Below are 24519 nucleotides of genomic sequence, written 5' to 3'. Positions count from 1 at the left end.
GTCAAACATTGGAAGATGACTGGACATGTCATGCGCTGATGTCGGCCGCCTAATGAAAGAGATCATGTTGAGCTCAAACAACTATGGGAGGCAACCCGATCCCCCCCGGGGGAGAGGGGAGCTGTTCTGGAAAGAGGCCAGCAGGTGTCAGGGTCCCACCAGGGGACCCCGGAAAAGAAACAACCAAAAAAAAAAAACACAAAATGAAACAAACAAAAAACAAATAAAAACTGTAAAAGTCAGGGACATGAAGCCCAGAGAGCTTTTGCTTTTCAGGTTTTATTTGAATTTGTACAGAGATAAACAGGGGAATGGTGTGTTTGTGTCAGAAAGCAAGAGTCGATTCTTCTTTTGAACGAGTTCAGAAACAAGAAAAAAGGAGGAGTTTGTAGTTTACATACTTGGAACAGTGTTCGTATAAAAAGCGCTTCAGGTGAAAACAAAAAAGGTTTTGGTTCAGTTTGCTGAGACAGACAAATTCAACAGAAAGCAAGAATGAGAAACATTCTTGAACAGATGCATCAGTGTGTTTGTTTTGCTGCGTCTTCTTCCTTTTAGCTTGTTGCAGAACATTTCTTTACAGTCTGAAGTGAAAACCTGAAGGGGTCGCTGCGGTAAGTGCTCGTTACTACGTCCTGCGTTTGTGACACGCAACGACGAATTGGAGGAGGGAGTCTTGGTGTTTGGAAATGTCGTCCGTTTAAAGTGCTTCATGACAAACACAGTGTACAAACCCAAGATAAATTACAAATACATGTAAAAACATATTCAAAGATGCAACAAAATCTAACAAATGAGCTTTTAACTTAATGTCATAATAAATACAAGCATTGCACATTGTCACATGACGTGTATATATATATATATATATTTGTATGTATATAATGTATTTTTCTCTTCAGAGTAGTGAAAGAGCAGACAGTTTCCATTCGTTCCTTGGTTTGAGCTCTGCAGCTTCGGATCAGCAGTCCTCCAGTTCACAGCGTGAAGTTCATGTTTCCTCTTTAACACAAGAGTCTGGTTCTTAGGAGGAGAGGCCGCGGCCCAGTCCGTCTCCTCCGGAGCCTTGATGGATTCTCTCAGAGGTATATCCACAGAGCAGCAGCAGCAGCAGCAGGAGGAGGTCGAGGAGCAGTCCCGGAGTTACAGGTGTGAGAGGTGAACACATGAAGGCTCTCGAGGCCGGATCTTTGAGTGTGTGTGAGTGTGCGTGCGATTCCTTGGGCTGCTCGGGTGCGGTGGCACTAAGGGGGCAGCAGGGGCGGCTTGAAGGTGCAGGCTCCGGTGCACTGGCGGGGAGTGAGCAGCTTGCAGGAGAAATGGTGAAGGGCGTCGTGAGCTTCTGGGGGGAAAGGAGTCCATCGGTGAGGACATGAAGGCGAGAACAACAACAAAAGTTCGATTAGTGACCGGATCTATTTTAATTCTGACATGTTAAACGAGAGGTGTACAAAGTGTGGCCCCAGGGGACCATTTGTGGCCCTCTGAATAATGAGGGCCACAATGATGGCAGAATCGCTGGCAGAATGATGCACACCTGACTGACCAGAACAGGAGTTTGAAAAATTGCAGCAAATGCGTTTGAAGAAAGAGCAACACACAACCCGTTTCTGTTGACAAATGACCGCGAAATTTCAGAAGTTATAAAAAATAAAATATGTCCACTTTGTTTCTTCCATTAAAGCAAACCATGTTCAGTTTATCTCTTGAGCATTTAAAAAGAAAAAAGAAAAAAGAAAAAAAGAACGATGAAACATAAAATTTTGTGTTTAACTTTTTCATTAAATCTTAAATTTAAGTACTTTCAACTCGTCTCATACGACAAAACGTTACAACACCTCTAGAAAATATATGTGTATGGAGTGGAAATCTAATCTTTCAATATATATATTAGGACAAATAAACCTAAACCAGTGTCTGGATTTGACTTCTGGCCTTAAACACTTTACAAACAGAAGCTGTCCTACACAGAAATATTACGTTTGTTTTTAATATCACATATCTGAGTGGTGAAATGACAGCATCCCCAACAACTGTCCTTCATCTGCTCTGCTCCTCAGCTCAGAAGAAAAGCTGAAAACTGCAGGAAGTTGGTGAGTTTCCTCACATCTGCATCATACCGCTACTTGCTTTAGCTGAACACTTTGCCATTTTAAAAGGAACAATTTAATTTATGTTTGAACTTTAACTGGACCGCTCTTAACGCAGGAATACATTTTGATCTTAACCGTTCCACAGGAGCTCTAGTGTCCTGCTGGAGTCTTCTGCAGCTGTTAGCCGATTTTCCTCCAGAGAATAAAAGAAATCAGTCAAAAAACTGACTTTTCTTATGCTTTAGCTGTTCTGCCTCTCTTGGTCAAGAATGACGCTTCATACTTTCGGGTAAATAATGGTAGCAGTGTGGAAAAATAAGGAAGGTGTAGTAGAGTTATGCAAATAGCCCCAATGAAATCCACGATGATTAACACTTTTCAACTAACTTGCTCTTGATTACTTTTTTTAATTTTATTTTATTGAGACTTGTTGGGTTTTCCTGTCTGTGGACATAAGAGTTGTAATGTTTTAGCAGCGTAAAGAGTTTTTCCACAAGTTTTTCAGAAACAACATCGACTGGCAACTTATAACGTCAGGCTCCAAATAACATCAAAGTGTCATTCATTGGTTTTTGTCACATCCTAGGGTTTTTATAACAGACTTTTTCACTCCTAGTTTCTTTCATTACCAAAGTTGTTTAGCGATTTTGCAAAGTAACCACCTGAACCCTGCAAATACAGAAATGTTTACCATTAAACAATTGTTCTTTTAAACTTGAGTCTTCAGATTCTTTTCCTTTCTTTAGTCGCCCAGTTTCTTCTTTTTCTTAGACAAAGAATAACAAACTTTTACTGCCACCATTATTTGTCTACATGCATGATTGTCTAATGGCCCCTGGTGTCTATAATTGTATTTAAGTACCAACAACTGAGGGATGGAGGGACATCCAATAGCCTGAAGCTTCACACTTTATGAACTGTAGATGTTGTCATAGTTGCTGTGATATTGATCAACGCAACATTTCTCCCCTTCCTCTTTTATTTTAGTATCGTTTCCCAATCTTTTGGGATTTTCTTTTTTTCCCCCTGCAGCTTTGAAGTTTGATCGTTGAGCCCGAAACCAGGATTCGACCGCCACAGAAATGTCATCAGAAATTTTAAAACTCATTTGCATTTTAAAGAAAATCTACTAGTAAGAAGCTGAATTGTTTTTGGAAACATTCTGGTCACAGGCGATATTAAGAAAGCCGACTCTTGCAGAACTGGCTTTCCCCATCTCCTTTCACTGGGTTTTCCTGATAGCATAACTGCGAACATCAACATTCAGGGAGATATTTGTCGTTTCAGCTACTGTTGGAGGAAAGTAGCAGATTTATTTATTTTATCCAGTTTAGCTGCGGGTCCAAATAGAAGTGGTTTGAGATATTTTCTGTCCTGCTGAGCACCAACAAGCCTCTCTGGTGAAAATTTAAAAAAAGAAGTATTTTTGACAAAAACATTTTTTTGGAAATCTGCTCCAAATGTTTCTAAAAAGAAAGAAAGAACAACTCTGAGTTTTAGGGCTCAATATTTTTCTGATTGAAAAGAAAAATTGGGTGGATTTTATCTAGCTAGTTGTGACTGTCTTGGACTTGTATGAAAATCTGATAAAACTTTTGATTTTTTTTATTAAGGAAAATTAGAAATTGTATTAAAAAAATAGAAAAGTTTGTTCCTCTTGTCAGCATGAGTCTCAACAAAGATCCTGAAGCTCTGTTGTTGCCTGAACCGTCTACCAAACCCATCATATAGTTCATCTTTCCAGCTGAGCAGTGGTTATTGCGAGAAAACAGGGTTTGTTTTTCCCCTATTATGAGATGATTGTGATTTCACAAAAAAATATCATTTTACTCCATCCGGTTTCATCGTTCAGCATCACCACCATCACACACAGCAATGTTTTAGTTTGCTGGATTTCATGAAACATTTGCTGCTTATTAGCTTTTGGTGGAGAAACGGCACTTCTTTTTTTTTTATATACGTATATAATTATAACTAAATAAAATGTAAATAAATATATTACCCAAAGAGAAACAAAAATTACAACTGATATAATGAAAAGGGAAAAAATTTAGCCAAGTAGTACAAACTTTAAAGCAAATGTCACCAAAGATGTAACAGAATAGGAGCTGATTAGCATTTCCATGCATCTAATGAAACAGTGGGAAGTAGAGCTGACTCTCCACTGGGAGCCGGAACAGCAGAGCAGAAGAAGAAGAAGAAGAAGAAGAGATAAGGTGATGGAATCAGAAAAGCAACGGAAATAAGAGGAGAAATCTGTTATAATTGATTATTTTGTATGTTCATTTAATGACAGCTGCCACACTTACTATTACATACAAAATTGTCACATTTTGTTTAATTTGGTTTATAAATTGCACATTGTTTTTGCATATTTTTCCCTTGCAGAAACACATTTTGAAGGAAAATGAATGATAAACTGATTGGCTAAGCTCAGGTCAGATCTCAGAAATACAATTTCCTGTAAAATAAACAAATAAATAAAACAATCACTCTAAACAACTGATAGGTTAATTTTATTAAGTCAGATTATCTTTCTTTGAGTCATTTTTTTTCTCATCACTCACAGTAAAAATACTTTCCAGCCGCTATAAAACAAAGGAATGAATATTGTGGCCAACGGTGCTTTCCACTACTGTGAGCACCGACTGGAGACAGGCGTGAAAAATGAGAGGCTGCACTTTAACTCTTCCTTACAGTAAATACTGACCATCGATGAAAGGAGAGGCTGACTGAAAAATAATAATAATAATGATAAAAAAAGTAGCACTTGCATATATTTTTTGAGCTTGTGGGTAAAATGTGAATATTGTTTTCTCCCTGTGGGCCAGATCAAATTTACCTTTTAGCTTCTGCTGTATTGCATAACGAGCCTTTCTCTCTTGGTCCAACTCGCTGCACAAAGTGTCTATTAAAAAAAATAAATAAATAAATAAAATAAGGATTACTGAGGAAAGTAAAAAAATAAAAATGAAATAAAATCGTGAGCATTATGTGGAGGAGTAGTAATGTGTGCCGTTTGCCCCTGTGGTATTTAGAGTGACCCCTCTGTGTACTTGAACCCTGTATTTAAACTACTGTAACGTTAAACCAATCCTTTAACGGGTGGCATTAGTTGATGTCTACTGCATGTAACCGATACAGAGCTACATAATGGTCTGTCTATTCAATTTTCCAGAGCATGATTTAGGAGAAAATAACATTTGCGAGCAAAACAATGTGGTCTCAGTTTTCACCTCTGGATGTCCGTTAATCCCCTCAACCGTGGGACGAAATATTAAATAAACGTGGAGCTTTACAGGAAAAAAAAACTAAACAACTCAACTTCATGTGTTGATATTTCAAATATGCAAGTGTCACTTTTTTCCTTTTATGAGCACGAGAAGCCAGCTGGATTAACGAACAAGAGTTGTGTTGCTTTAACTGAAAGGAGGACCGATCTGAGTCTGCTTGCCAGAGCAGCAGAAAGAGACCCACCTCGAACAATCTGCAGCTGCTGGACCATTTCCTCTCTGTAGGACAGCTCACGCTTCATTTGGTCCTGGAAATTATCTGAGGAGAACAAGGAACCTCATCGTATGGGTAGACTTGTTCTGCGTCTTGTTTTATTTATTTTTTTTCTAACGACTCTTAGCTCGCTGAACACACTCACTTTTTGCCTCTCATACCTTTCAGATGCTGAAATTCTCTCTCCAGCTTCTTCCTCAGCTCCACTTGCTCCACCAGCTGCTTCTGCAGCTCCTCTGGAAAGAGACATTAGCATCAAGACGGATGATCCCATCGCATCTCCACTAATACAGTTAAAAACACACACACACACACACACACACACACACCTGATCAAATTCACATCCTATTTTTTTTTCTACTCATAAGGATCTGTTGCAGCCCCTGCAGTAAAGCGACTTCAGGTGTGTCTCTATCCTTGATAACAACCATTGCCCCCCCCCCCTCACTCTCTCTTTCTCTCTCTCTCTCTTTCTCTCTCTCTCTCTTTCTCTCTCTCTCTCTCAGGCTGCCGCAGTAATTGCCATGCGTTGCCTGGAGGTGGAGACGATAATAACGGAGTCCCAGGGTTTTTCCAAGCGTTGTAAAATAATTAGCTGCCGCGCCTCGGGGTTATGGCTCTGTTCGTTAAAATATTAATAGCCTCTAAACGATTTCCCCTTACAATAATAAGTCAAAACTCCTACATCTCGTGATTAAGTGGTTAACAACTATGGAAGCACTGTAGGCCCATAAAATGCAAATTCGCGTTCGGGAGACTCGGGCGCGTGCGTCTTTAGCGGCTTCGTTTCAAATCAGGAGGAAATCTGTGTGTTAATTTTATTCACACGCGCCTTGAATTTGTTTAAATCGCTAAGGGGCCCCAGTTTCGCTTCGTAAATGTAAACGATCAAAAATAAAAACAAGGAAATAAGATCGCCCCCTTCCCCCGGATCAAATTGTTGCTGCATTGTGAATTATTGCGGATAATGTGTTAAACTTTAAGAGTTTGAGGATTAAAGCGCTTCCTACCTTTGGCCATGTTCTCCAGATCTCTCTCATGGACGCTGATGTCGATGCGTAAAGCTCCATCACCTGCAAATAAATCATTAAAAATAAATCACATAAATTTAAAACGATGTCTTTATTTAAAAAAACAAAAAAAAAAAAAAAAGCATCTCATGATTTCAAGCTTTTAGTTTTAAACAATTAATCGTATTTTATCGGGAAATACACAAGAGGATGCTTTAAAAACCTTGTCTGTCCTTCTGCTCTGGATAGGACGCTGAACCGCGCTGCGCTTGTGTCTCGGTTATGTGATGGACGCCTGGACATAAACAGGGGGACAATCGCCTTGGCTGAAAAGGTTGCTCAAAAATGTGGTCGAATAAACAGCCGGTAATGAATTGGATCCATAATTGTACCGCTGGCTCTGCTGGACTGCTTGGAGCCGTAGGAAGGAGGTTCGTTCAGGAGGAGCACCGGGCCGTCCTTTTCATGTGGGTACACCTGCAAAACAGAGAGCAATTACACGCTATTTGCGGCGGTTCTTCACATAATTGCAGCCATTCAAAAACAAAAAAGAAAAGAAAAAAAAATGAAGCTCTGTTTTTAAAAAATATATATAATAATTAAAGCCTTTTATTTAAAATTATGACTAGTAAGTGTTGGCCTATTTTTTAACCTGTGATCTATAATTGACCAGGTTCGTTGAAATAATAAAGAAAGAAAATGTTGTTGTAGTTTTTTTATTATTATTTAAATATATTTAAATAATAATAATAATAATAATAATAATAATAACAGTCCTGCTGCCTTGCTCAAGAGCAAGTCATTTTATCTCTGTTTTATAAAGTACAAAGGCCAATTGCCTTTGATTAAGTCTGTGCTGGTCACCATTTCCGTCATATTTACCCCTGCTGCTTCAGTCCAACTTTCCCTCCGGGGATCATTATAGCTTCATTTCATCTAATCTCACCTCATGAAGAGGGGAGCCGTTGCGCATCTGTCGGTCCTCATCCGACGAGCCCTGCGGTGATGCCCCAGCTGCCCCGGGGCTGGAGGAGCCGTCGGGCCGCTCCTGGCCCTCCTCAGGAACAGAACATACCCGTTCGAGCGCGACGGACCCTTGCAGGTCCCTACCGGGGGAGATCAGGACCGACTCCTCTTCCTCCGGACCCCGGTTGGACTCTACGTCCACGTCCGGGTCGTCGTCTTCGTCGTCCACCACGCTGTCCCTATCCGGAGAAGCCGACCTGTAGCTGGAGCTCTCGCTGATGAAATCAGGGGACAGGTAGCCCGGGCGCGCGCCGAACCCGTCCCGGTTGCCGTAGAGTTTGGCGATGGTCTCCGCGTCTTTCACCACGGGCCTGAAGGCCGAGATGTAGCTGATCTTCCTCTGGGAGGCCTCGTCCCCGGACTTGTCCTCGTCGTTCCTGGTGGAGGAGGACTGGGAGCTGGGACTGCGCTCGTGGTGGGGGTGTGGGGTTGTGTCTTTGGGTGTGTTTGCGCCCCGGTCGTTTTGGTCAGACAGGTCCAACTCAGCTTGCCGGACGCCCGGCCGCTCTGCCGGAGGCTTGGGCGGGGAGCCCGGATAGGGCGGCATGGGCAGCCCACCGGCTGCGGGCCAGAACATGGGGAACGCTGGGTAGAGGGAGTCCTTTGCGCCGGGCCAAAACACCCCGGGAACACTGGGCTTGCTACCGTCAGTCACCCCGTCGCTCTTTTTCTGACACAGCCCGTAGCTGGGAAAGCCATACGGGTGGGGAGGGAACAGGGGTGTGGGGATCTTCTGGAGCATACCGAAGCTCTTGCTGGGCACCGGGATGACCGGGTAGCTCCGCGCGCCGCCAGCCAAGCTCAAGTTATTGCTTCCCTGCTCCTCGTCGCACCGTAAAGTTTTGTGAGGGATCTCAGGGGGGCTAGTTGGAGCCAAGCTGGACGAGGCCTGCGATTTCAGCGACGAGGACATCCCCGACCCGCTCATGGGCAGAGTCCTTTTCCTGCTCCCCCCGTTGAACATGGCCTTAACGTCCTCCCACGCGTGGTTTATATCCTCAGACGGCTTCTTTTCCGTCAGTTTCAGGTGCCGTCTCCACGAATTGAAGTTGGCCGCGTCCGGCTGCAGGTACTTAGACTCCGGGGTGCGGTGGGAGTGAAAGATAAACTTATTCGGGGAGAAATACATGTTGCAAAAGCTGCATTTGATGCACTTCGCCCTGGAGCTGTTGTATCTGGCGGGGATGAAGCTGCCTCTGCAGCCCCACGCGCACTCGTGCGACACGTCAAAGGCGAAATTCTCCGGCAGCTTCGGGGGGCTGTGCGCCCCCAGGAACGACTTGCAAAGCCGCTCGGCCTCCCGCTTGGTGATCATGCCGCAGCGCCTGGACGAGATGGGCATAGCCCCGGCGCGCCGCAGGAGCTCCAGCTGGACGGGCGTGCACTGCACGCAGGTGATGCCCAGAGCCACGCGGCGGTTGTGGATCTCGTTGTAGCTGTAGTTCTTCAGCAGGGTGTTGGAAATCTGTGCCAGGCAGAGTCTCTCTTTCCCATCTATGACTAGACACACGATGGGCACCCCGTACAGGGAGGTTTCACTCACTTGGTTCGGTTTGAGGGAGTTTGGGCCGGAAAAGCTCTGAGCGTCCTGCTTCAAACTCGGGGAGGAGCTGGCGTCTCGTCCCGCGTCTCCAAGATGTCCGGGCATCGACTCCATCCCTGGAAGCCTGACGGTCAAAGACAAAGTGCTGAAATTTAGCTTAGGGTGGGATGTACAACTATTTATATATATATATATATATAAAGCATTAAATGTAATTATGTCAACTATTTAATCATAACTATTTTTTTTGGTGCTAATTTAAATCTAAATAAGTAATCAATATGCAAATACAAACACTAATAATCCCATTAATACGAAATATTTATTATTAAAATAATAATGATAATAATAACAACAACAATAATAATAATAATAATAATAATAATAATAATAATAATAATAATAATAAATACATAAATAATAGTTTCTGAAAAATTTTATAACTGCAAAAGTGAAATCAGTCCGAGCCCTTCTTCTGCGCATCCGGCCTTCTCTACAGGATTTTTTTTTTTTTTTTTTTTGGGTGACCTCCTGCGTGGAAGGAGGACCTCTCCTGCTCCCCTTATCTTCAAATCGGCTCAGCACTTACGGAGCAGCTACTTAAGAGTCACATAAGATCCTTACACACGGAAAAGGACAGAAGGAGAATGCAGCCTGAGCTGCGCCAATGCGCTTAGCGGAGAGGAAAAGAGCAACTGTAAGCTGCTTTTCTGGTAATTACACGGATCCAAGCGTGCGTCCCCGCATTGTTAATAAAAGACCAGCCCTATATATAATTAAAGCTTCAGTGCAGATTAGCCTCAGACAGTGGCCGGGAATTAGGTTGGAGCGGGCCTCTCTCACGTTCACCTGCGCCTACTGACTGCGTAATGTAGGCCGCGGAGATCTGGCATGCAGGTTTTTCATTAAAGTTTAATGGCTGAGTAACAGTTTTCAGAATCAAAGATGCACGCATGCTCCAAACTCGATTCGTGCTTGAGATGGTAACAAAGACACATGTAGACATTGATATATTGTTTAGTTAATTTGAATAAATACGTAAAATAAATAAATAAATAAAAATAAGACGACGTACCTTTCTCTCCCGAAAAGACACTCCAGCGATGATCAGAGTGGGGGGAAAAAAATAAAACAATAAAACTAAAAATGACAAGGAGATGAAATTTCAGGATTTATGTGTCCGGTAGAAACGACGATTAAAAACAAGAGGACAAAACACCGCAGAGTGCCAACTTTATATCAGTTGGCTGACATGCGAGAAGAAGCAGCAGCAGCAGCAGCGGCGGCGGCGCACAGGACCTCCATCCTGTTGGAGCTCAGGGAGGTGAATGGCGTGTAGACAGGAAGCACATGGCACCTCTCTCCTCCTCCTCCTCCTGCTGCTGTCATGCTGATGTGTAATAGCTCTCCCTCTTTGCCTCCCCTCCTCTGACGCACACACAAACACACGCCGAGCTGCACAACACTTTGGATAATTCACAATTTTTGACTCGCAAAGACGATAGAGAGATGATTCCCAATTAAGCCCCCGCTGACCCCATATTAGGAGAAATTTGGCCTTGAGATTATCGTTAATTCCTGCTAGTTCGAGTCGAATAACAAAAGCGAATTAGAAGACAATTGATCAGAAATGTACAGCATTTACGCGGAGATGCAGTCAAGTGGGTAACATGTGAAGCGGCTCCTTTAAACTCTAGTTAGTGAAGACCCTCTGGAGGCCCCGCTGGGGTCAAACTGATCACAGCATTTCATTTGCATGAAGGATCAGCTCGGTTGCGACTGTGCATCTTGCGTAATTTGCTCCCAGAGTCAAAGCGAGTTGGAGCACACGTTGCGCTGCGCAGGGCAGAAAGAACACCAAAAAGGCCCGGGATTATTTATCAAGTTACTCGGCCATCTGTCAGGTTTCCACGCTCGCCAAGCAGAAAAACCTCCTGCAGCTTCAGGGACGTAAAAAAAAAAAAAAAAAAAAAGAGGCTGAAAGGAAGGATGGATGCTAATCTAAGACGGATGCGTGGAAATTTAAGCAGGTTGAGTTTTGACTTATTGCAATAATAACTGAATGAAGCCGGTTAATGTTCCCCATCGACACGAACCATAGTGAAGTAAATATTGTTAAAGGTCGAGGTCGTTTTAGGCGTTTTTTGATTCGTATGAAGAAACTCTATTGATATAAAATGCAGGGGTGTCCCTAGAAAGCCTTTCAAAGGGGCTCAGACCACCAATAAATACATAATAAATAGATTTTTAAAAATGCTTGCATGCTGCAAGGACACCAAAAACAGAATTAAAATAACAATAATAGATAAAGAAATGAAAAAAAACATCACAGCACTTTGTAGCATTCCTTTCCAGTGAAAAACGAATTAATCTACATTGATAAAATTACCTAATAACATAACAGACATGTTAAATATATCAAACTTATATGTTTATCAACCTATGATTTATTGTAAGACACTGTTAAGGTCATTAGACAATGTGACACATTAGTTAATCTTTTTGAGTCTTTTTGTTCTTGGGTCAAAACTATCAGTGACAAGCCAAGGTGGTGTTGTTTTTTTTAACATATATTTTTAACAGTGATGCACAACATCTGGATGAAGTGCTCCAGATGGGGGTCAGTTTTCCCTTTCCTTATTTTTAACCAGTATTGTACAATTGAAATCCATGTATTGTGACCAGTTTTCATTCATTTCTGTTCTTTACAAACAGACCGTTTTTGGTGGGTCCAACTGCTGCATTTCCTTGGATGACACCTAAAAGTACTTTAAATCATATGTTGTCAAAATGGTCACAAAATGTTCCTCTGGTGGCTACAAGCCGACTTACGGTTGGTTGCTACAAAACATAAATTGCCAAATAGGCATATCTGGTATTAAGGAGTAATGACCTACATCTTAACCAAAGCCCAGGAAAATCTGAACTTCCACCAAAAGATGTTGTGCAAAGAATAATAATAATTAAAACAAAAATCATTATACAAATATTGTTTACAGCTGCTACTCAGTTTACCATTTACGCAACATGAAATAGCGAGACAGTCGGTCAGCCGAAAAAGTTCTTCTGATGGCATCTATGACATCTATGACAGAACAGTAAATTGTCATTTGCTTTAAGTGGCTTTTTGTAACATGTTTGCATTTGTAAAAATGCATTTTGTAAAAAAATAATAATAATACCTTTGGCTTTACATTTAGGCACTTTTTGTTGGTCTATCACATAAAATCCCTGAAAAAACATAAAGGTTTGTTGATGTAAAGTGAATCAATGTGAAAAAGTTTCAAGATACGTCAGTGACATCATCGCAATATAACAAATCAGGTTTCAGCCAATTGGGAACTGAATGAAGGACTTTGGTCCAGGGGGAACCAGGGAGCAAAGCAGACCCCTTAAAGGCTCTGACCGGCCCTGCTCACACGGCGAATTTGTTAACAGATGCAAAACGAGTGGATCGTTTCGGACGGTTTGACAAAAATAACAAGAACGCCCTCATGTCGTCACTCGACGCGCTGAAGGGAGCGTACAGTGTGTTCCTGGAGAGATGAGAGTGTATGAAGTGTCATCAGCCTGCGTGCAGCTTTTCTTTTTTCTCCTCTCTCTTACCTCCCTGCAATATTGATGCCGAACCTGATCCTATAAGCGCATCCTCTCCTCTTTCGCCATGGAGAGGTTCCCCCCCCGCGCAGTCTCCCCCCCCCCCCCTTCCCCACATCCCCCCTAATAATTACAATTTTATACTGTAATTATTCCCCTCCTTTTAATTATTTAGGCCGCCGAGCTGAATGCAGCCTTTTGTCGCCGCTTATTCCGGGAGAAACGTGAGCTGACGCGGCCGCAGATCAGCAGCGAGGAGGTTTTAATTAGAGACATTTCAGCGGTAATTTTACGCGAGCACCCTTTATTATTCCTGTTGGATACAAATTACCCCCGGCCTCATTGATATGCAGTCAACAGAAAGCTTTTAACCTGGAGGAGAAACGCGCCTTCAGGTGTCTGTCCAAACTCAGCAGATGAGCTTCAGCGCGACGCTCAAATGGAGGAAATAATGCTCAGTTTCCCCGGACAGCTGATAAATAAAACTACTTGGTGACTACCTGTGCTCTTCTGCTTTCCTCCCCCTCTTCTCCTTAACCTTCATCAATTTTCTTTATTTATTTATTCCCCCTTTTGTGTCATATTAAGAAAGCCTCAAGCGGTTTAAGACTATACCTCTCATTTCTGATGATATAAAAGCAAAAATATGTTAGATGGTCTTTTGCTTTTGATGCTACGCAGAAATCTGTCCAGCTACACAACAAATAAGAAAATATGCACATTATTATTATTATTATTATTAATATTATTAATACTCAGCCTCTGAAAATAGGGCCGTCTCCAGAGGATGTTGAGGTTGCTGGATGACTGAAAGTCATAGCAGAACTTGAAAAGTGGATAGTAAAAAACAAAAGTGGTGCATATAACAACAAAAAAGGACATAAATTAAAATTAATTAAATAAAAAATAAAATTTCAGTTTTTTCAAAGTTCTCCCACTCCTGTCTGATATTCATTATAAGATTATATATATATATATGAAAATAGAAAAATACAACAAGACTGTTTGACCACCTAATCTGTAGAAGGGGCCACTGGCCTCCCTGGCTCCTCCTTTGTAGCGCCCCTGTCCGTTTACACCCCTTACTTCACCTGACCGCCACTGCGCTCTGATCGAAAACTTTTTTCCGATCCATGAAAACTAAATGAATGCATGTATGTTTTAATAATAATAATAATAATAATTTCTTCCGCATTTCGTTATTTTTTTTGCCTTATGATGTAAAAAGATCAATCAAGCCCAGCTCAACCGGGACAGGTTTAATAACGGCAGCGATTGTAGCCAAATGTTTTATAATTAACAGTTGTATCAGCACCCCATAAAACCGTGACCCCTATAAATCCCATTTTAGAGACCAATCAATCCTCCTCTTGGACTAAAGGGCCTATTGATCCCCCTCTGCTCGGCTCTCTTGAACGCTTTCTCTGTCTCTCTTTTTGTTTCCAGTTAAAAGAGCATTTCGATTGCACTTTTTTATTGGAGGAAAGACTCCGCCGAGAGGAAAGCGATGGCTCGAAAATTAAACGGTGACATTTTAATTACAGGACATTGATAAAGGGATCCGGATAATGGCTGTGTACAGGGCGGCCACTCATTGTCCCGCCTGATGCGCTAATCAAGCCGGACTGCTCTGGGGAAAAAAAAAAAAAAAAAAGGTCATCGGGCCGATACAAAGCGGAGACGCGGCTCGGTGGGAGTTTGGTAATATGAGGGTCCCGGACGGCTTCAAATGAAGACGCATCTCCAAACAAAGCACGGTCAATATCCCGGAGCGCCCCCATCTAGATCCCCCCTCCCACCCAGCCCTCCTCCAACCAGACGCATTATCACCATAGGTCACAGGGAGCGCGTCCATAGATCATCTGATGCCACGATTTACATGTCACACAAAGCGTTTGTGACAGGTAAGAGTGACACGACGAGGAAGGGCTGAGTGATCAGCATCGGGGCTCCCTGCAGACTGCAGCTTAGTTAAATCAACACATGGGATCACTGTGTGACGGACTTGGCATTATGACTTGGTGCTCACTTTAAATTAGAGCCAACTAAAATGTGTTTCGGCTCCCTCAAATTGAGACTTTTTGTGCCTTTTCTTAAAAAAAAAAAAAAAAAGAAAATTACACAAAATTATTGGATGAAGAAAATCCAAAGATGCAAATTAATTTGGTACCATTGCCGCTAAAGTCTTAAAGATATGAATCTTTTATCTCATATGCATAATTTTAGTGAAAATCTGAGGAAAAAAGCAAACCTTTTAAGCAAATTTGTTTGAAGGAAATAAAAGAAAAAAGTCCATACAAATATGACCATGCGTAGGCCGTTTCTTTTTGGCACTGGACACCAGGCTTGAGTACATATGTTTATCTTGTCACACAATGAGCAGGACGGTAAGGGAGTGAAAGCCTCTCCAGTGCTCACTGTTAGAGAGGCATCTCTGGGGCTTCAAATGTCCAAAACGTCTATTAGCACCGCTCTAATAGATCTTTGGCTCAAATGAGAGGAGTCCGTCTTATCGTCACAGACATAAGTTTGCAAAACTCTGCTGGGAGTTCAACTGGGAACTCTGTTTCAGCAAGAAACACTTCAGGTGGGTTTAGTGTTGAAACATAGGGCACTAAACGGTGCAGAATATGTTGCCATGGGCTATATTTTAAATATATATATATATATATATATACACACACATACATTTTTGTGCCCTGGGTACCTTGTCAGACTGCATGGCTTTATGAACTCCTGCTTCAAGCAAATCAAAATCAGGTCTTCCTGGGTCTTTCAATGAGATAATTATCCAAAACATAAGAAGAAGTCAAGATAGAAGTGGTTCAGCAGACACACACCACACCAACCTTCCATGGACATCTCCACACCCCGACCTAAATCTTTTAGAAAATCTTGGAAACCATCTGCCGGAAAGGGAGCATAAGAGCGCGCTCAGGATTACAGAGATGGTTAAGAGACCCTCTGACCATAACCATCAGGCAAGGCAGGTGAAGTATCTTGTCCAAACACACAACAATGGAGACAGACGGAGCAGGGATTCAAACCGGTGACCCAATGACAGCACAAGTCCTAACAGGTATTTTTCTGCAATAAACTGCTGTGACTGAAAGTACAGCAAATAATCAGGAGAAGATCAATATGGATGAAACTGAAGGCCACACCTTCTCGCTCCCCCAAAAGGCACCTACCAGACACTGAGTGAGTCTGAGCAGAAGGAATAAAAAACAACCAAATAGGGATGGGCGGAGGGCGCATAAGGTGGATGGCAAGAAAAATAAAACAAAAAACAAAGCAGAACTCTGGGGAACAGTTGGGAAGTCATCCCAAGGAGGAATAGAGTTCCGGTGGATGTTTGTGCAGCACAAAGGAACCCATGAGATCATGTTTATTTGGATGACTGTGTGGCCTGGAGAACCCTAGAAGAATCTTGGGAGGTAGATGGCGGTGGAGACGGCTGAGAGGCTGGTCATGGTGACAGAGAACGTCTGGAGACAACCTGCACAGGAACTTGGAGGCTTTTGGCTGGCAGCAGAGCAGAAGGTCTCACCACGTTTGATTCGAATGTTTAAGAGTTGGTGTCTCAATAATAGTTTTTCTGCTCTTTAGTTTGCAATTATGTGCCGCAGTCCCCTCTATTTCCATCAACAGCATAACAGTTTAAGTGCTGCATAACAGCCACGCTTTTTAAATGACCAGTTAGACACAGATATGGGTACAAATAGGACACAGTGTAAGTGAGAATACATTTGCATCTGCTGTTAATGACAAAGTGCACAACTTGGTTATGCAAGTGTTGCACCCTTAAAAAGAACTAAAAAAACTCAAAGGTCTTCGCTTTTGTGCAACTTTATTAAAACAAAATCCACGGTTCAGCATACAGCGTGTGTAGTTTTCTCTCTTTTTTCGTCTCTTCAGGTCATGAACTTTTTACTCCCATCATGCATTGTGTCTTTCTTAAAGGGGTATTATCATAACAGAAATCTATGAAATAAAAAATAATAAAGTAGTCTAATTTAACATTATCACATTCTTAACATATTTCCAGGGCTCTACACCAGAAAACACATTTACTCAAAAACATGATTTTTCTCCCTCTCATAACACTTTAATTTGTGCATTAGTAATACGTTTTTAGACCGACAGAATACCAAATTGAGCACTTCACCATCAACAGCTGTTGTAGCCTAAATATATTCTCAGTTAGACTGTGTCCCATTTGCACCCATGAGTTTACCCGCTAGCTTAAAAAGTTTGGATGTTGCACATCATGTTGGTGGTAAAAAAAGTGGGGAACGTGACCCATTATTGTAAACCACAGAGCAGAGAACGTTCTCCTGAGACACCGCGACTCAAATGCGTTGAGATAAAAGTGGCCATTTTTAAAAGACTAATCAGACAAAAAAAAAAAAAAAAAAAAAAAAGTCACCTTTTGGTGGATATGTTAAGTTTACGAATATATTTAAAGGTTGCCTCGTCGGTCATATTTTAATCCGTTTACGGGAGTTTTGAACGACGCGCGTTCCCGCGAATGCAAACCTAAGCAGGCATGCGCTTTTCGGCTCAACACCGACAGCAGGCGGATGCTGGTTGATCTAGAGGGCGTGAGGTATCCACATCCCGGCAAAGTTAGAGTGTATCGAGTCTCTTTGAAAGACAAAGTCTCCTCCAGCTGATCGTCAAAGACAAATTCTTCCTCCTCTAACTAAAGAGCTCGTCAGAAAAATAAAAATAAAAATCCTGAGTCCGATTCATAGCAAAGGTAATCCTCTACCTCCTCCACCTGCTGCTGGGTCCATCTCTTCTGCTTGGTCCTTCCGTCACGTAAGGCGGTGAGCCAAAAGTTCAGACCGGAACCCGGGGTCACCGCACACATATTTAAGGAAATAAAGATGAACACTTATGGTAAGTGTTCATCTTATGGTAAGATGAACTGGCAACGTCACGGAGGATAATCTCAGAAGGCAACGGGGGGGAAACCTTGAAAAACTGACTGACGAACCAATGGAGGAAAAAAAAAAATAGATGATAGGTTTTAAATACACCGAGGGAGAGAAGAGAGCGGCATAGAAACCAGAGGGACTAATCAGAGGCAGCTGGGGAAGATAGCAATCAGAGAGATGGAGATGTGAAACAGCTGGAAAGGGAAGCGCACTAAACCAACACGCAAAAACACTTCGAAGAATTAAAACCAGGTCCAAGCAAATCAACAGGAAAACATGACCCAGCTAAAGCTCAAACACCTAAGAATTGTGACACAAACACTCACAATGAGAAAAGAGCAATGTCCAACATTCAGGTGTTTAATTTGAGTTTATTCTAAGAAAAAAAGGAAAAAATTCTCAAGTGTTCTTTTTAATTTGAAAGAATTGCTTCATTAGGGACTTCGTTTCTGACACAGCACGTCTATAAACATGAAAGATGAGAATAAAAAAAATCAACAAAACATTTCATCAATTTCAATTGACTGAAGAGATGGTTCACTGAAACCTTGACCTTTGTCAAAGTTGTTATGCAGTTGATGGCTCAGTTTGAGTCGTCTTGTGCTACTTTTACAGTATCGTCGTTCACGTTAGAGCTCCTTCGCTTGGTTTCCTCTCCCTTAGCTTCCACTTCACCCACTGTCTGCTTCTTCTTCTTCTTTTTGTTTTATGGCGGTTGGCCACCAACTTTCAGGTGCATTACCGCCACCTTCTGGACTGGAGTATGAACCAGATGCCCAATCCCTATAATCTCCCTATTAGACCTGTTTTTCTAAGAAACCTAAACACGGAATTAAAAACCACATCTCCAGATGATCACTGTCTGCTTCCTGCTCTGTCTGGATATGAACCACTCTTGACCTCAGCCATGCTAAAGGTTTTTTTACAGTGGCATAAATGTTGAGTTTTGAAATTTTATAGCTTTAACGTCTGTGGAGAAATTGAATATAGATTATTGTGCAGAGTGGTGATATACAGTAGACCAAAAGTTTGGACACACCTTTCTAATTCAATGGGTTTTCTTTATTTTCATAACTATTTATAAGGCAAGAAATCCCACTTATTAACCTGACAGGGCAGGTTGACCTATGAAGTGAAAACCATTTCAGGTGACGACCTCTTGAAGCTCATCAAGAAAATGCAGAGTGTGTGCAAAGCAGTAATCACAGCAAAGGTTGCTACTTTGAAGAAACTAGAATATAAGGGCTATTTTCAGTTGTTTTACACTTTTTTGTTTAGTGCATATTTCCACATGTGTTATTCATAGTTTTGATGCCTTCAGTGTGAAGCTACAATGTCAAAAGTCATAAAAATAGAGGAAACTCATTGAATTAAAAGGTGTGTCCAAACTTTTGGTCTGTACTGTATATATACAGTATATATACATGTATGTATATATATATATATATATATATATATATATATATATATATATATATATATATATATATATATATATACATACATGTATATATATATATATACATCAAATTAACCTGCACATGTGAGGAAAGTGCTGCTAGGAAAGATTAGCTTTCTGAATCCTCCGAGTGTCAGGATAAATGTGGTGTACTATTTACACACCGCACTTTTAATTCCTTTTATTTGTTAAGATGTTTTTGTATTATAAATACATTTTTTTGTACGTCACAGTTGTATGAAACTTTGTGTTGGTCTTTCACATTAAATTCCAACGTTTGTGGTTGCAATGTGACAAAATATGGAAAGTTCCAGGGCTATAAATCCTTTTTTAAGCCACTGGAGTTGTCATTTATGTGTAAACTCAAAGCTAGTGCAGGTTAGGAGAACTTTTCTGCCCAAGGAATTAAGTGGTAATCACCGAGTAGAATAAATAAATTTTCTCTAAAAATGATCAGGTCAATACCTGATCATTTTTGACAACAAGTGAAGGGTCAGCCACAGTCCAAACATAACACAAGAACTTTGAACGACTTTTAGAAAGTCTGGGGAGCTATTTGATCAAGACTCAAGATTCCAGGAAAATAAAGAAATCTAAAAGTATCGATGGCTCTGGACTTTTTTCTACAAAGTTGTATATCACTGCAGGATTTAAAGACAATAAAATAAAATAACTTGACACACTGAGTGAGTCTTCATTAGGGTCTTTCCTCTCACAGGAAGCTTTAGCAGCCTGCTGATCCCGCTCTACACATCCAAGATCGCCTTTATCTCCAAAGAGAAAAAAATGTAATAAAAGTCTGCATGGAGTTTCAGTGGAGAGTACTGAAACTCTCCACTGAGATCAGGACCTTCCAGATCCTGATTCACAAATTAAAGCAGTAGAGGATTGAGACCATAGCTGCTGCTGATTGAAGTAGAAAGATCATTTTTGTCAGCAAGTGGCATCTGGCAAGATAGTGACTCTTATACAATTTAGGAAATAAGAACCATTTTGTATATCTTGTAAAGATTGTAGCATATATGATTAAAAATCATTTTTAAACTTCGTTGAGGTTTGGTAATTAGCTAGGGAGTATTTCACCAAGAACAATGCTGCTAGGTCTTCGTTTTGCTGCAGACTGCTTCCACACATAGCAAAATAAAGTGTAAATAAACTTCCATACATCTGTATAGACGTATAGGTCATTGAAATGATCCTTGTGCTTTCTGGAGTTAATTTAGAAACATATAAAACACACATTGTCCAGTGTGTGTCGGCGCCTGTACTGAACGGCGAGCTAAAGTAATAAGCTGCGAAGACAAAGGAACCGGGGTTTGTTCGAATGACAATATGGTGTCATCTCAACGGGTGATTTAAAGTTCAACTTGATGACTCAAACGTTGATCAACTATTAGGAGTGGATATGAATGCAAAAGTAAAAATTTTGCTTTATGTTGAAATATTTATAAGGTTTAAAAATTGAAAGGGCAAAGAGGACAGCTGACCGACTGAATAGAGCGTGGAAAAATATCTTGATCCATTCCTCATTTCTTTAGTTTTGGATTCAAAAAGAGACTTTCGTGAAATCTTTTACAACGTGCTTGATTAATATTTCTGCATGAGCTCAAATTTTTAACTCTTTCTCATTTTCACAGGAATAAGTTTTGTTTCTTTATCTAGTTATGGATCATTCAGACATAAAACGGCTCCCAAATTCAACGGACAGACAACTGTTGAGTCTGCGAGTGACAGGGAATCAATTTTACATTTGTGACCACTACTTTAGTTTAAAATATACCAGATAACACATTGCAAGACAAATAAGATCATGGTTGAATTCAATTGATGATCTCTTGTATCATTTGTTTTTGTCTTGATGTGTGGATGACCTTTCAATACATTTTTATGTGCACCTCCAACCAACTCAGATGTCGTGAACTTAGCTTTCAGAGGCTAACAATCATCTGGGCTTTTACAAATTGGCAACAGGAAGTCTGTTTATGTGAGTCAAACCACCAGCAACTAAAGATCAATGAAAGCAATATTAAGTAATTTTACTATAAAGAAATTAACAAAAAGAAAGTGTGAAATTAAAGTTTGAACAAATTGCTAAAACTATTCTCTTCATGTGCTGGATTCAATTCATGGTGCCAGTTTATAATAAATGTCTCTTTATCAAAACAAGAGAAAGAAAAAGGTTAATTCAATCTGACGATGCACACTTTCCATGTGAACCTCGGTATCAAACAATGCAGTTAAAACTGCAGCAATGTTTATCAAAAAAAGTACATTTTTACACATTTGTTAAAATTGTCATTATGTTGTTACAGTATAAGACAGATAGTCTCTGAAAAGCTAGCTAGCTCCTCTACCATTTCCCAGTGCTGCCAGTACTAACTGTATAAATACACCACCCAGTAAGAAACAACCAATGAGAGCCAGGAGGAAGGTCTTAGCGCTGTCAATCACTTACTTTTTGCTAAGTTACTGCTGATTCACCACAGCATAGCCTGCCACCAATGCTAAAGCTAGTTAGCTAGTTATGGCCACCGATGACAGACGGCGGATCAACGGTTCTTCTGTAACAGTAGGTACTTTTCCACCATTAGCACTTTGAGCAGCGCATACACAAAACTGAACAGCGCTAAGACCCTCCCCCTGGCTCTGACTGGTTGTTTTTGACTTCAATAGTAGCACTTGGAAGAGCTTGATTGTTTTTCACAGATCATCTGTTTAATACCACACTGTCATGACATGGTGACAGTTTTAATAAATATAGAAAAACACGTTTTTGTAAAAGTTTGTAAGTTCAGTTTACTATTCAAATTGGTTAAAATAATTTTCTATCAAATGAAATCTAGCTGATTTTATGGAGCCACTGGCTTGCAGCGCGAATCTAGAGGAAAAGCTCCCTGTTAAGAAACCTCCAGCAGGACCAGAACCTGGCCAGTACACGAACGACAGAAAACAGACAAAATAAGGGACACAGAGGATTGCTTTCTATGTTCAGAAAAAGAGTAAAGAAGAAGTAATGACAGCAGCAGCTCGTTGAGTGGCCTCATCTATAACTAACGCCCAACGTTCACATCCACGCACAGAAGCCATTCAGTTTCAGGCATCTTATTTTTATATCAAAAACATATTCAACCAATTGTGTTGCTGAATAAACCTTGGCGAACTCGCAGGTGAAAGGATTTAGATTGTATAATTAAAATTTCCCCACAGTCCTTTCATTACGTCTTGGTGTATTGCAGTCTGGACAAAAGAGGATGAAAATTGTGGCAAAATGAAGGTTTTGATAGAAATTAGTAGAAATTAGTTGCGGCGACGGCGCATTCACATGCATTCACATCAAATCCTTAATCGATTTTTTGCAAATAAATGACATTGACATTACACCTGTCGGAGCTCCGACTTGATTCCCCCGTTCCGCTCCGTTTTTCCTTCTTTCTCTTTCTCTGCCTTTGTTTGGAAAAAAATAAAAATAAAAAAATAAAAACTTTTTTTCAAAAATAAGCTCGACCTTATTTGCTCTTCATTTTTCCACATAAAAAAGATTTGAGTGAATACATTTGAATGCATTGTATTAATTTAATACACGACTAATGTACATATAAAAAAAGAGTTTTCCTCTTTTCTTTCGGTCTTCATTTTGCATTCTGAACACCATTAATTCATCGGCCCAACATCTTTTTTCACTGCATTCAGACGAATTGTGAGGAAAACTCTAGAGTCATTCAGCGAGGTCGCTCCGACTCCAAGCCGACGGGTTCGAGGTGAAAACTTGCTTGTGCTGCGGGTTAACGCGTCACCTTCACTTCTTTAATGAAACTGCAGGCGCCTCTCCCTTTAGGAGTTAATGAAGTTCAGCCGCATAAGAGGAGAGTTTTTGTTATGACACGTGTGCGGAGGCATAACAGATTGTTTCCACTCAAGCTTTTCAAGTCGGGAGACAAAGAAAACGCAGCGCGTCCTTGTCGTTTCAGGCGAACAAACGCGGCCTCGTGTGAACACAATCGTTCCGCTGGACGAGATCTGCGCACCTTGAACCGCTTCTCACAGGTTACATCGGATATTAATTATCAAGAATATATCAGGTGTTAATTAAAGGTGGACTGAGATTAATGATGAAATGCAAATTACAACTGAACTCATGGAAAGTGCTTACAGATTTGGGTCACTGCAGTACAAGACAGCAAAAATTTCGGAATATTGAAGACAATGGAGTTTTTTTCCCCACCACGTTTAAGGCCATGTTAAGTGTGAAGGCCATTCTCTGACTGCTGGCTATTATTTATTTTATTTTAATAAAGACCAGCTGAGGCTCGTTGCCGTCTGCCTGAATTACAACAAAGGCTAAACAGAGAAAAAAGGAATAATTAAAACAGTCCTGCAGAAGAGTCGGTTTTTCATTTTTTCAACACTTGCTTCAAAAGTTTTCATCCACTCATCATAGCATGAACGTGATTCCTTTGGGGCTTAAAGATTCACTTCTTAGGGTGAAACGATTGTACAACAAACAACTGCAATGACCCAGGATGTGGATTAACAGATTAGGACTACAATTCTCGCCTCAAAATCAACACATCAGGCTTAACTGAGAGATTTGTGACAGACAATAACTGAGTTTCTGAGCATAATGACAAAAGTTACGTTTGGAAGAGTCAAAGTGAGATTTTCAGATTAATGAACGCGGTACTAGCTGTTAGGATGGTGGTAGCATCATGTTGTGGGTTTGTTTCGCTGCCAGTCATACCCAATACTTAAAGATGAACATAATAAAAAAGATGGAGAACACTGAAACTTGGATAAACCTATGTGTTTAGCCACACCTAGTTGCATTGGACAATGATCCTATACTTACAGTAAAACCAATGCAAGCTAGGCTAACACGTAGCTTTTGCTCTGACTCCTTTATTAATGGGTTATGCTTAAAAGCCAGTTCCTTTCAACAAAATCAAACCAATGTAAATGAACTCGACCTAATATACCACTAGGTATATTAGGTCGTTTTTGTTTTTTGGTAAATGTGAATCTGTGTGAACAAGGCTCCAACGTGGCGTTCCTCAGGGCTTCATTCTTGGGCCTATTTTCAAAGACAATATTTTCTTTGCTTACTGCAAAAAAAAAAAAGAGAGAAATAATAGATTTTAGTCCCAAAACACCACAAGTACAGATTCATGTCAAAAACTGCTCTTAGCTTTTAAACAAAAAAGGAAACCCGGCATTACTACGGCTTTTGAACTAATTTTCCCCCAAAAAGATACATTTCTTTGTCTTAATTTTAAACTTTATTTAAGTCAAGTTTAAAACCAGGACAAGTGCATTTGTTTTAAATCAAACACAAAAAGACTCCAA

At 40.7% G+C, this 24519-nt stretch overlaps 1 protein-coding gene across 2 annotated transcripts; it reads right to left on the bottom strand.

Annotated features, from left to right (window-relative positions):
* Positions 1 to 263: 263 nt before the first annotated feature.
* On the bottom strand, positions 264 to 11142 carry skor1a (SKI family transcriptional corepressor 1a). Of its 2 annotated transcripts, none has more exons than XM_028013781.1 (8): positions 10256 to 11142; positions 7558 to 9304; positions 7004 to 7088; positions 6835 to 6906; positions 6612 to 6674; positions 5762 to 5836; positions 5571 to 5645; positions 264 to 1342 (listed from the first exon to the last, which is right to left on the bottom strand). In XM_028013781.1, the coding sequence occupies exons 2-8, from the start codon at positions 9292 to 9294 to the stop codon at positions 1245 to 1247; spliced, it is 2205 nt and encodes a 734-aa protein (XP_027869582.1). In that variant the 5' UTR covers positions 9295 to 9304; positions 10256 to 11142; the 3' UTR covers positions 264 to 1244. The 2 variants fall into 2 exon arrangements, with proteins under 2 accessions (XP_027869582.1, XP_027869583.1); XM_028013782.1 differs by having other exon boundaries at positions 264 to 1339.
* Positions 11143 to 24519: the final 13377 nt, after the last annotated feature.

Source organism: Xiphophorus couchianus, chromosome 4, assembly GCF_001444195.1.
Source record: "Xiphophorus couchianus chromosome 4, X_couchianus-1.0, whole genome shotgun sequence".
NCBI classification, from domain to species: domain Eukaryota; kingdom Metazoa; phylum Chordata; class Actinopteri; order Cyprinodontiformes; family Poeciliidae; genus Xiphophorus; species Xiphophorus couchianus.
The sequence above is the reverse complement of the archived record's forward strand: the minus strand, read 5'-3'. Positions and strand labels throughout refer to the sequence as shown.